Below are 13,549 nucleotides of genomic sequence, written 5' to 3' on the forward strand. Positions count from 1 at the left end.
TACAGACTTGTGTAATCACACTGCTGCACTGCCTATGAGGAGCCTGCTTATAAACCTGTGCCACGTCATATATATGATGAACGATGCAGGTTATGGTTAAGTGTCCCACACAAGGACGACCCATTTATTTAAAAAAAAAAAAAAAAAGCAGATAGTTGATGATCAACAAATGTTTGACTTCAGGGTGTGAGTGTTTGCTTGTGAGTCTAAAAACAGCTTTGCACAAAGCTAGTCTATAAACGTAACAACAGCAAACAGCAGAGCTCATTACAGGGTTTTATCTTCCTTTTACCTGTAACTCTGAAACGAGCTGCTGCGCTGTCTTGGTTAGTAGATGGATAAATGTGAACCATTACTTTACAATAGCAGGAATCTGCAGAAACTTTTAGATGAGACGATCTGAACTTTTTCACATATAGAACCAGAGAGCCGAGAAAGAGGCCGAGAAAGAGGCCAGTGTGCCGAACTCTGACAGAGAGAAGCTGCTTGGCACACTCACGGATTTCAACATCGGTCAGCTGTTAGAAGCTCTGTGTGTGTCTGCGTGTGTGTGTGTGTCTGCGTGTGTGTGTGTGTCTGCGTGTGTGTGTGTGTGTGTCTGTGTGCGTGTGTGTGTGTGTGTGTGTGTCTGCGTGCGTGTGTGTGTGTGTGTCTGCGTCTGTCTGTCTGTGTGTGTCTGTCTGTGTGTGTCTGCGCGTCTCTGTGTGTGTGTGTCTGCGTGTGTCTGCGTGTGTCTGCGTCTGTCTGTGTGTGTCTGTCTGTCTGTGTGTGTCTGTCTGTCTGCGTGTGTCTGCGTGTGTCTGCGTCTGTCTGTGTGTGTCTGTCTGTCTGCGTGTGTCTGCGTCTGTCTGTGTGTGTCTGTCTGTGTGTGTCTGCGTGTGTCTGCGTCTCTGTGTGTGTCTGCGTGTGTGTGTCTGCGTCTGCGTGTGTGTGCCTGTCTCTGCGTGTGTGTGTGTGTGTCTGCGTGTCTGTCTCTCTGTCTGCGTGTCTGTCTGTGTGTGTGTGTGTGTGTGTGTGTGTGTGTGTGTGTGTGTGTGTGTCTGCATCTCTGTGTGTGGAGTGAAGCTGTGGAACAGACTAAGTAAAGATATGAAGCAATGTCCAAGCATGGCGCAGTTTAAAAAGCGGTTTAAGGATATGGTTTTTACAGGGTACAGGGAAAAGGTAGAGATTTGATAGGGTGTTCTTGTCTAATATTATCATGTGTGTGCGCATGCACGGGTTTGTTGGTATGGGTGTGTGTGTATATATATGTATGTATGTATGTATGTATGTATATATATGTATGTGTGTGTGTGTGTGTGTATATATATATATATATATATATATATATATATATATGTATATGTGTGTGTATATATATGTGTGTGTATGTGTATATATATGTGTGTGTATGTGTATATATATGTGTGTGTATGTATGTATATATATAAAAAAAAAAAAAATTGTAGGTTGTGTATCCTTCAGGTGTTAATGGGGTTATTGAAAATGTGTATATGTGTGTATATACGTAGGTATGGATAGATAGAAACATATGTGTGTATATATTTAAAAAAAAAATTACACATAACATATAATGTAATTACAAGGAAGTATTTCTGTAGTCTATTGATACTAGATAGTGGAAAAGGGGTGGGATTAAATAAGCTTATGCTTCTTCCTGCTCCTTTTTGAACATGGACGTTATTTGGAGTTGTGGTTGCTCGTTTTCCTTTTGTTTGCTTTGTTCATTTGTCTCTTTTAATTCTATTTTTTTTTTTTTTTATACTTTTTCAACATGTTCAAAATAAAGATTCAATCAATCAATCAATCAATCATTTTCTTCTGCCATGTCAGCATTTGCCCTCTTTTTCATCTGTCAGGTTATCAAACAGTTGATGAAGAAGGAGTTCACCCTGGAGTTCTCTCGTGACCGCAAGTCCATGTCTGTCTACTGCACCCCTGTCAAGCCCGGGTCCCAGAGCAAGATGTTCATCAAGGCACGGCTGAATAACACGAACTCAAATAATCACAAATTTCATTTCATTTGAACCATTTTTTTAATGTTCTTCTTTTGCCAATTGCATTGTGTCCCCTCAGGGTGCGCCCGAGAGTGTGATAGAGCGGTGCGAGTACGTACGGGTGGGAAACAGAAAAGTGACGCTGACACCAGCCGTGCGCGACCAGCTCATGTCTAAGATCAGAGAATGGGGGACGGGCAAGGACACCCTGCGCTGCCTGGCGCTGGCTACGCACGATACTCCGCCACGCAAGGAAAACATGGAGCTGGAGAATTCCAGCAAGTTTGCAGAATATGAGGTTCGCCACAAGATTTCTCTATCCAAACATCACAGCTTAGAAGTCCTTTTGTTCCCACATTGAATTGAAATAGGCTTTGTTAAGTTTAATGAGACGACTGGGTACTAGTTTGCTTAGTAGTAGTTAGTACTTTCTACACTTTGGTCTTCGCTCCAATAGTTTCTTTGTTCTTTAGGAAGAATTTGGATCGGATGTTTTTTGGCAGCAGTAACAGTAGAAAGCTGTTCCTGATGTGGTCCTGCGTAACCTAACCACCCTGATGCTGTTTGTTTTCCGTGTAGCTGGGGCTCACATTTGTTGGCTGTGTGGGCATGCTCGACCCACCCAGGAAGGAAGTGATCGGTTCGGTGAAACTGTGCAACGAGGCAGGTATCCGTGTTATCATGATCACAGGGGACAACAAGGGCACGGCCGTGGCCATCTGCAGACGGATTGGCATCTTTGAAGAGGACGAGGACGTGACGAGAAAGGCCTATACAGGCCGCGAGTTTGACGATCTACCGCAGGAGGTGCAGAGAGATGCCGTCAAACGGGCACGGTGCTTTGCCCGCGTGGAGCCGGCTCACAAGTCCAAGATCGTCGGATACCTGCAGTCGTTTGACGAGATTACAGCCATGGTAAGGAAAACTATCCCCATACAAGTAACACACCTGCGTGTTCCAGCATCTTCTTCTTTTTGTGGCAGTGCACAGCACTGCTGCCTTTCTCCTTCCTGTAGCCATTCGCTGTTTGAATGACTTGTCAAAGATGTATGAGGAGAAGCCAGTGAGGCATGACATGTTCCAGGTCTCTGTGAGGCTGCTCTCTCAGACGCCGCTATCACGAGCTGTCATCTCTGGTCTGCTCGGCTGCTTCCTATCTGACATGCGTCTCAGAAGAGAAGTTGGTCCGCGGGAGGGAAACGACAATATCACCATTTGCCCATCAGTCTGAAGCTGCTTTCAGGCCCTGCCTTGACAGATAAATATCTCTTCTGCACAGCTTTAGTTTAATCCCGTCATGGTGTGAAAAGATAATGAGCCTTTGCACAGTGAGTTAGAGTCGTTGCTTGTTAAACTTGGGGCTCCCGAGCGAGTCATCCTTCATGAAAAATGAGTGTGGGCTCGGTATTTGAGAGTGGACTTGTTCTTTTCTGACACACATGTACTGTCACAGTGTTGGACTCTGAGGGCCAAGTTTCAATGCTCAGCTTATATCTCTAAGTAAGGACCATTTAAGGATAAGCAAGTCTTATTGAGAGACGCTTTTTAATAAACAATACTGTTGACGTTTCCTTTAGTGCCCCCCTGTTCTTTGACACGTAATAATCCAGGTATTTCCTCCTGGTTGCAGACAGGTGATGGTGTGAACGATGCCCCGGCCTTGAAGAAGGCAGAGATCGGCATCGCCATGGGATCCGGTACAGCTGTGGCAAAGTCGGCGTCTGAGATGGTGCTGTCTGACGACAACTTCTCCACCATCGTAGCTGCTGTGGAGGAGGGCAGAGCCATCTACAACAACATGAAGCAGTTCATCAGATACCTCATCTCCTCAAACGTGGGAGAAGTCGTGTGGTGAGACAAGAGCGCCGTGAGACGCAGCTGCCGGGCGGGGACTGTCTTCGTGTGCGGCTGACGTTTGTGGGTCTCTCCTGTGTCTGTCTGCAGCATCTTCCTGACAGCTATCCTGGGTCTGCCTGAGGCTTTGATTCCAGTCCAGCTGCTGTGGGTTAACCTGGTGACTGATGGCCTGCCTGCCACCGCCCTGGGCTTCAACCCCCCAGATTTGGACATCATGGATAAACCACCCCGCAACCCTAAGGAGCCACTCATCTCTGGCTGGCTCTTCTTTAGATACCTGGCCATTGGAGGTATTATTCACTCAGACGTGAATAAATTATTGTGCAGTTGTCACTGTGTGGGGTGGTGCGGTGGTTAGCACTGTCACCTCACAGCAAGAAGGTCTTGGGTTTGAATCCAGTCAGGGTTCTTTTAGTCTCTCGCTGCATGGGTACCGGGTACTCCAGCTTCCCTCCACGGTCCAAAGACATGCCTGAGTTAACATTAACTGGTGATTCTAAATTGTGACTGGTTGACTGTGTCTGTGTGTTAGCCCTGCTGATTGGCTGACAGGGCTGTCTAAAGAGCTTCTGTGCACCTGCGCCCATTTTTAAAAATCTAATAGCAGAACAACTTGATGCATTTTCTAACACTTTATCGATGGTACCTTAGTTAACGTTGATTTTTCACACTATAAGGCGCACTTAAAATCCTTTAATTTTCTCAAAAATCGTCAGTTCAACTTATGTATGAATTCTGGTTGTGCTCATTGACCTTGAACCGGTTGTATGTCATACACTGCGCTCAAAACTCTGTCACAAATGTTTTAGTCCGACTTTGCTAAGCTACGAAGCCGCACCGCTTGACGGATTGTTGGAACATCACGGCTGTAGTCAGGAGCCTTGCAGAGGAATCTGGGTCCTAAACTCCATCTATTTCAGGTCCCAAAGTCAAACGAACACTGCAGCATCACTGAGAGTTAAAAACTGTCTAAATTCTTTCATCTTTAATAAAATGATCAGTGTTGCTGCTTTACCAGGTGTAACAATTAAGTTTAACATCCAGGCATCCATGAAAACAGAATTTATTACACTTAACGGAGTTAGAAGTTAGCAGGAAGTTAGCTCACTAGCTTCCACCTAAACATAATATAGCATGTTCTGACTGAGGGATTTCTGAAACAAATTCAAAGGTACAGCTCTGCTATCACTTCCAACATAAATGAAGACAGAAAACTAAACAGCAGTGACGTTTGTAGGGTTACTGAAGTTGCACTAGCTGGTATATAATGATGTGCTACGTGATCGCTAGCGACACAGCTATGTTAGCATAAACACAGTGAAGCTGGAGGATGAACGCTAACTTTATTCCACTCGATAAAAGTTAACGTGAGGGTTCCTGATGGTTAGAGACAAATGCAATCTCATGGCAGGATGCTGTAAACGGACCAAACTTCAGTCAGGAGAACAACTGAGATAATCCATCCACAATACGAGGTTAGTCATTAATATACTGCAACAACATGGGAATAGAGCCGCTGCAGAGGATTCAGCATTAATGAATCAATGGTACAGAAGTGGAGGAAGCAAGAAGAATGAGTTGAGGAAAGTTTGACTTATCTGACTGTTTGGTTTCGCTTAATGCGCCTTATGGTAGGAAAAATACAGTAACAAGATTTGAGATGTATTTAGTAAAACGGCGACTGTCAGTAGGCCTAGCATCTTTTTTTTTTTTTTTCTAATCAAGCACTCATGTCAGCATGTTTATTTTCCTGAACAGCTTCTCCTTTGTAAGGTTATTACATTTTATTCTTCGCACACTGAATAACTGTAACCTTACACTTTGTCTGTATAATATTAAATTTGTGACTGTGCGTCTATCAATATCTGGTTTTGTCTCACAGGCAAGAAACGGCAGCTCTTGTTTGTGTGTATAAATATAAATGTATGTCTGTGTTGTCTTGCAGGATATGTGGGTCTGGGAACAGTGAGTGCAGCCACATGGTGGTACCTGTTTGATGAGGAGGGCCCACAAGTGTCTTTCTATCAGCTGGTGAGTTGTAAAACAGTTTATCTGACGTAGCTCCTGCCCTAGGAGAACATGAGCTGCATTGTTTCCTGTTATACTGTTTACCCCACCTCTATGCATCCTTTTCATTCGCTGCTATTTGATGCAGTAACGTTTGATGATCCCAGCAGCAGACAGGCATAGAAAGGGAATTAAGATTTCTGTGGATTGATTGCATGCAGAGCTGAAATGAAGCCAGGGTTTGGCAGCTGCCCCCCACCCAATCTGAGCAGAGTCCCATCAAACCAGGTCGCAACACGATGCACGAGCGCACGCTAACTCCGCCTGTCTCTCTCTTCACAGCGACATTTCATGCAGTGCACTGAGGACAACCCCATGTTCAAAGAAATAGACTGCGAGGTGTTTGAATCTCGCTACCCCACAACCATGGCGCTGTCTGTGCTGGTCACCATCGAAATGTTCAACGCGCTCAACAGGTCAGTCGGCTTCAGAGCTGGTGTCAGAGTAAACGAGCCTTAAATGTCACAAACGTCAGAAATTTACTCAAAGAAAGCGACGCTGTCATTCGACGAGACGGAGCTCCCTTTGAGGAAGAACGATCCGTGCCAGAAAGGCCACGGCCGTCGCAAACATCAGCTGTTCACTGTTTGAACGACTGATTTTTGTTTTTATGTCCTCCACCTGAAGAATGTGCTTAAGCGCACATCTTAAGAAGAGAAATTATACTTTATTGAACGGAGCTATGAAGGGTCATTAGCTCTGTTTTGAAAGAAATGTCCAACTCGACGAGGTCTGATCACCACTTCAGATGGAGTCCAAAGATGGTCCAGCCTAACGCCGGCACATCTGTTCATTTTCATGCAGCTTGCTGGAATATTTTCATCAGTTGTTGTTTTGCAACCTGATCCTGAAATGTTAGCATGTTTTCATCTATTCAAACTTCTCCTTACAGTTTGTCTGAGAACCAGTCCCTGCTCAGGATGCCTCCCTGGGTCAATATTTGGTTGCTGGGAGCAATCATCCTCTCCCTCTCCCTCCACTTCTTAATCCTCTACGTCGAGCCTCTGCCAGTGAGTACACAGGACACGCAGCTCTTTGAGCGTTTAAAAAAACCCAAACACTGCATGCTAATAATCCTCAGCACTGTATTGTGGCCCAGATTCACGAGCCGTGTTTTATGAGTCCGATTCTTTTGCCAGTGATGACACAACTTGTCTGTCGTCTGCAAAAAAAGTAGGATGGCCCTGTAGGTGTAATGTAATGTAATGTAATAGCTAGCGTCGTGCAAAAAGCAGATACAGAAATGCTGTGAGTCAGACAGAAGGCGTTACAAAATAAAGGTTTCCATGGCTCCACTGGATTATGTTTTCTTGCAGGCTGATGTCTTTGCATTTTTCAAAATAGTTACAAAATATTAAGCTTGCATGTTAGAAAAGGCTTCTGCTGCAGCTTTGTCATCATCGTCTGATTTCTCTTGTCCTTCAGCTCATCTTCCAGGTGACCCCTCTGCATTGGTCCCAGTGGACTGTGGTCCTGAAGATTTCCTTCCCAGTCATCCTACTGGATGAGGCTTTGAAATATTTATCCAGGAACCATCTGGAAGGTATGTTAAGTCCTACCTGTTTTTAATTTAATAAGCAATTTTTTTCAAATCAATAAACGAATCTAATGATGCTTGTTCTGCTCTTTTTTCCTTCTCTTCTGCATTTCTAAATCAGCCTAAACTCTTTTAATCTCACCTTCTGTAAAAAGGTACCTGACTTTCTTTGTGCTGCTTTCTTCCGTCTCCATTCGAACCTGCCTGCTGTCCGATGGTTACGTGTTCTAAGCCTGTGGGTTTTTGTTTTGGCAGGTGATGAGGAGAAGAAGTATCGGAGGAGATGGCAGCTGAACTAAGACCTCTCCCTCAACACACTCACACAGTTAGACACACAGCTACCCTCTTCCCATTTTTGAGCTAGGAAACGTTTCTCTCCCCTGCCCTCGTTCCCCACTTCTGCATGTCCAACAAACCACCACTAGAAATGAGGGGTGGCTTGCATGAGAATGAGTGTGAGAAAGTGAGAGCGCTTGTGCTCCTGCAAGCGTGCGTGTGTGTGTGTGTGTGTGTGTGTGTGTGTGTGTGTGGGAGGACACAGACGGATGCAGACCTGTCTTTATAGTTGCAAGAGCAAGAAACAACTGCAGAAAAGAAAAATACAACTGGGCTCTGCTTTTTAAAGGTTTCTGCTCATCTTTTTGTTGTCTGTACAGTACAAACATAGTGGTGGACTTCTGGGGGGAGAGGGGAGGATGGGGGAACAGACATTGATAATACTGGGTGGGGTGGGGGTGGGAGTTGGGGTTTTAAAATCAACACAGAGACTGAAAGAGAGACTGAGAGGAGAAGAACCAGATGGACACACTGACAAAAAAGCAAAAGCATCAAGGAAAGGACGAGGAAGGTGAGAACAGCCTGGAGGCGCTGTGAGGAGAGAGCCACGGTACCCACGCGTGTCCACAGAAGCATCATTATCAGGAGGCGCTGCCCAGGCTTCTGCCATCACACTACTGGCAGTGAATTCCAGCCAGCTCTGGCCTTATCAGCACAACACAACTGTTTCTCTGGCCAGTTTGTCACAGCGCTGCTCCTTCATCACTCTTCTGTCGTTTATGCTCAGTTCCTCTCCTTCGGCCTGTCTCTGCTCTCTCTTTGTCTCTTTCTCGCTCTCTGTGTGAGGAGGCAGCTGTGGGCCCGGGGTCGTGACTGTCGGGCTCTTTGGTGGGGTTGGGGTCGCTCCGCCTAAAGGTGTGAATAGCTTTACGCTGCTTGGCTGCTTCCTTTGGCTCTAAATTCGAGGGGCTGAGGTCGGCTCACACACTGGGCAAAGAAACGAAATTTTAAAAAGTCAAACAGCAACCAAACCAGCAAATCGGTAGAGTAGTTGTGATCCAGCCCACTTAGCTGGCCCTCTTTAGCTTCACTATAATGTCCTTCTGCTTCTTTGCTGCCACTGGAAAATCTCTGCGAGTCATTTCATGTAAAGGTTAAAGGTGGACGGGAAACTGATGCTTCAGGATTCCTGCGTCATGCCTTTAATCCGCTGTGTCACACCCTGAACCAGCGCTGAGGTGTGTGTGCGTTATAGCCTTACTTGAATAAAGTTGTCTAATTTGATGTGATAGGCTTTTTCCCCCGTCTGAATCGCACAAACGATGTAGTTTAAAGTAAGTTAGAGAAGTAAGTGGCTCGTCCCAGCGTCACGTGGACATTAACAGTGTAGATATTAAGCACATCCATGCCTTACACAGCCCACTGCACCTCCACATTAAACATGTGGTCCCGATGAATGTGTTTGCTGACCTTTAATGAGCTCGTTACCCATCACTACCACTTTGCACTCGCATGGCCGGACCGTGATTCTCACACTGATCATGTGAAGTCTTAAAGACTCTGAATGTGGCGTGTTTTTTGGTTTTCTTGTTCTGCTTTGTGCGCTGCTCCCTCAGCTCCTCCTGCTTTCTCAGTGCTATAGCATTTCATTTGGGTGTTTTATAATTCTTAATAATAATAATGTGTTTGACTGAATGAACCCGCAGGGTTTGGATTGTGTCTTTTAAGTCTTAATTCTGGGTTTTGTGTGGGGCCCTGGTGCTCTGTGGACGGGGTCGGCTGTGTTTTTGGACTCTTATTGCTTCCACATGCTGCAGAGAAGAGCGTGTACACATTTTTAAAAAGTCTTTGAATAGGTGGAATAAAAATGGGAATCTGCACACTGTGTCCCTCATACTTATTAAAGCAATGATATGTTGTGGCTGTTGTGTGTTTAAAGGTAGAGCTGCAGTGATTGGTTAAAAACACTGAAGCACTACAGCCATTAAAAAAACAAACACTTTGAAGTTTAGCTGAGCTCCCCTTCGAGGTCATCTTGTCGCGTACCTCAGTCCCTGGAGGTGCTCTTCTGACCACTTGTATGTGGTCATATACATGTGGTGATGAGAGGTAATGGTGATCATCTGAAGGAGGACGGTAAACAACGTGAGCCGAGGCTCGTGCCGCCGCTCACCTTAGAAGCGTTTTGGCCGTGCAGACTTTGGGAGCTGTCTAAAAACAGCAGCTGGGTAGAAATGAGTGGAGGTAAACCTCATCCTGGAGCAGGAGCTCTGCAACACAGTCATCTTCTTTGTGTTCTGACCAAACAATTACTATATTCAGCAGACCTGGTATATTAAAAATGGCTTTTACTTGCAGCACGGGACTTAAGGAGGTTTGTTTCATTTTTTTAAATTGAACTGGGAGTTATCAACACAGTGTGCAGATCTTTTCCCCCTTTCTCCTTTTCAGACAGCATTTCAAACCCAGTACTTTTTTCAGTGTGATGCAGGAAATTTACCCTTCAACACAATCCATCCAGTCTGCAGCTGTTGACTGTGGCGTATGCAGCTGTGCTACACACTCGTTTTGTTGCTTGGTGATGGGGTTGTTTTTTTCTCGCTCCAGGGAATAGCTCGCCAAAGTATAGATGTTTCCAGTTTCGCATGCTCTCTGGGGTCATTCTTGGAATGCACAGTAGGAAACTGACTTAAGTAGACGAGGCAAATTAAAACAAATACACTATAAAGTTTGTTAAAACACCTCACCAGTTTTAATATCTATCTATATATATATTAAAAAATAGGTTTTAAGAGCAGACTAGTCCTTTAACTATAGACCAGAAGCTGGATTGTGACTATACTTGACACAAAGCAGCCTTTATGTTAAGGTTGAGCTTTTCATGATTTCCCGTCACCACCGTGTGAATGTGGCACCTCTTTCCAGACCAGCAGATTCCACATCCCTGTCCCAGATCTCCAAGGCTCTGTAACATGCTGGCACGATAGGTCTGCGTAGCCTTGTTATTTACTACTGAATCCTCAACTCTGTACAGACGCTGAGAAAACGATCGCATGGAACCTTGTTACTGTAATAATACCCTATACAGTATATAATATTTAATTTTTTGATAACTTGCATCAATGAAAACCTACTTTCAACAAGAGACGGACTTACAAGACTTCCTGTTTTTCTTTTTCTTTGGAGCACATGGTATCTAAGGACCTTTGTTTCTTGTCTGTTTTGGTTTATTTGTTTCCTTGTAGAATAGAAAGGTTGTTTCTTCATGTTTCCATTTGGTTTTTACACTTGTGGGGTTTTGTGTCTTTTACTGTAGGGAGAAGAATATGATGATATCGTGTTTAGGATAGACGAGATTAACGCTTACGCTAATAAGTGGCAATGACATGGAACATTTCAGTGATAGCTAGCTGGTGTGAGGATACTCAAGAAATTGTGAACGAACAGTGTCTGGTTTACACTGAGCGATAAGCAGTGATGAATCCTGGGATATGAAGTTTCATGAGTGTACATTGAAGGGCTTGGTGGTGATGCAGGCTCTAGAGACCCCTTTCAGATCTGGGACGTTGCAAAGCTCTTCCAGCTTGGTACTCCGAGTCCTCCGCAGTCTGTAAAAGGCTAACCTCCTTTACTAACAGTGAAGGAGCGATCGGGTTGAGATGATAACAGCTGACTAGTGAACGTGCCTCTAGAGCCTGACCTCCACCTCTGAGAAATTAAAAGGATTCTCTGTGTTGCCTTGTTAATATTAATTGTGGACACATAATTTTATAAATGACAAAGACGTGGAAATAAAGATTATTTATCTTGTTATTTATTCAGAGGCTGTGGGTTTTTTGTTTAAATGGATGATTGTCAGTGCAACCCCCCCCCCCCAACACTTGGGACAGTCTTCGATATGTAAATGAAAGCACGAGGCAATAATGAGCAGATGATTTGAATACTATAGCTGTGTCTCACTTCAGGGGCTGCATCCTTCGGTGGACCCGGCCCACGTAGACCGTGAAGGCCGGAAGTGCGAGGTTGTGAGATGGGACGGTCTAACCTTCAGGTTTGCGTCACCGCTGTCTCAGTGGAGTTTAATAAACTCAGCCGTCTGCTCCTTGCTATCTAAAATGTAACAGGACACCAGAGTAAACTCTTGACCATCAGATTTACTCAGGAACAAATCAAACACTGAAAAATATCATGTTTGTGCCGGGAGGTCGCTGTTCTCGCCGGCTCCAGTGAGCCTTGAACCCCAGTCAGCTATCGAGCTGGTGGGTAACAGACGTCTCCGAAAACATCGGAGCGCTTTTGCAAATGTGCGATGTCTTGATAAACTGAGCAGATATTTGAAGTTTGCACAGCTACATACTCGCCTGAAAATATCTTAAAAGTTTATTTTGTGGCCCAGAAAGAATAATATTTCAAACTTTTTAGCCACGCTCCTCAGCCATTGTTTGAAAAGTATTTTTATATTATTATAAAAATACTATAGTAATTAAATTATTATTCAAAGTATTGAAAAGAGTAATATTACAACTAAGTAGCGGCCGCCATTGTTGGAAACTGGAATTGGCTGCTGTGCTATGAATTCTGGGATATGGTGGTCCACGAAGGACACACCCCACCCATCCTCCAAATCTGGGGAAAGGGAGGACGCATTTGTCTTCGAATTGGGACAGCCTTCGGCGCATCGCTGTGACGTAATCAGCCTTCAAAGGCGGCCCCTGAATTGAGACACAGCCTATGTTTATTTTCAAAATAGTAAAGACAACATAGTTTGAGGCCAACAGGTGCATTTCAGACAAATTAACCACTCGGACGTGCGGAGAATATCCCAACCATGAGACGACCCCCTATCAGCAAGCACCCGGTGACTGTGGGGGGGACCTGCCGCAGAACCCGGATCAGGGAGGGGCGGCCATTGGCTGAGGGACATGGGACAAAAGACACTCTGTGAAAGAGATTAATAACAACTAATGATTAAATGCAGTGTGAAGAATCCTTAATCAGCCACATTATAACAGGATGGGTCAACAATGAGTTTAAATACTTGGGCCTCTGCCAGTGTTCAGAAACGAAGAAGCCTCTTGGACGGGGGTGAAATGTCTTCACAAACCTAAAACAAATCCAGTTGCCTTCATTCAAGAACGTCGAGAGCACCGTGACCTGGATGGACCCGTACGGTCAATCCTCTGAGTTTACGAGCAGCTCTTTACAAGAGTCGTGATTTATTACAGTTTACTTTTAAACGTGTCACAAAATTAAAAAAGGAAACAAAAAGTATTTATTTCTATCAGGTCATTTCTTATCATAATCTAGGAACATAAGGACAACAGCAGAATGCTGCTTCAATGACACTGGAAACACTGCTCTGATAAAACCGTGTGTGCCCTTCACATGCTTCACATTCTCACACAGTGAAGGAGCTCTGCCAGCAGGAGCGGCTTTCTCTTTGCCGTGAACCGAAAGCTCTTGTTCAGTTCAACTCTGCAAAGATACAGATGTAGTGGCCATGATTTCAAATGCAGTCAAATCCACTGATTTTATTATTATTGAATTTAAATCAGTGGAATAAAACTGAAGGACAGCTATGGGACCAGCAGGGGGAGATGTTGCATCGCATTCCTGGTGCATCTGTGCTGTTTACTAAGTGGGCCTGTCAAGATGCTATATGTAGCTTTTATTCTGCAGCAGCTGCACTGATTGTGTCCTATAACACCAAGGGAGAAAAAAGACCCAACAGGATGAAATTAAGTTTCTCCATCACACTACAGCCTAGCAGCACTTTCCACTTCTCCAGGAAACCTAATCACCTGCACACACG

At 44.6% G+C, this 13,549-nt stretch overlaps 1 protein-coding gene across 2 annotated transcripts in view; it reads left to right on the plus strand.

Moving 5' to 3' along the window:
• The window catches only part of atp2a3 (ATPase sarcoplasmic/endoplasmic reticulum Ca2+ transporting 3), a 44,678-nt gene extending 33,124 nt beyond the window's left edge, over positions 1-11,554 (plus strand). Inside the window, exons 12-22 of one of the 2 annotated variants that reach the window (XM_014408384.3) lie at positions 1,863-1,979; positions 2,080-2,298; positions 2,580-2,915; positions 3,631-3,851; positions 3,945-4,147; positions 5,803-5,888; positions 6,207-6,340; positions 6,817-6,934; positions 7,350-7,467; positions 7,583-7,616; positions 7,717-11,554. In XM_014408384.3, the coding sequence (XP_014263870.1) occupies positions 1,863-1,979; positions 2,080-2,298; positions 2,580-2,915; positions 3,631-3,851; positions 3,945-4,147; positions 5,803-5,888; positions 6,207-6,340; positions 6,817-6,934; positions 7,350-7,467; positions 7,583-7,587 (1,557 nt within the window). In that variant the 3' untranslated portion in view covers positions 7,588-7,616; positions 7,717-11,554. The remainder of the gene's footprint in view (positions 1-1,862; positions 1,980-2,079; positions 2,299-2,579; positions 2,916-3,630; positions 3,852-3,944; positions 4,148-5,802; positions 5,889-6,206; positions 6,341-6,816; positions 6,935-7,349; positions 7,468-7,582; positions 7,617-7,716) is intronic. The other variant, XM_014408383.3, reaches the window with a different exon arrangement.
• Positions 11,555-13,549: the final 1,995 nt, after the last annotated feature.

The sequence above is a fragment of the Maylandia zebra genome, linkage group LG10 (assembly GCF_041146795.1).
Source record: "Maylandia zebra isolate NMK-2024a linkage group LG10, Mzebra_GT3a, whole genome shotgun sequence".
Taxonomy (NCBI): Eukaryota; Metazoa; Chordata; class Actinopteri; order Cichliformes; family Cichlidae; genus Maylandia; species Maylandia zebra.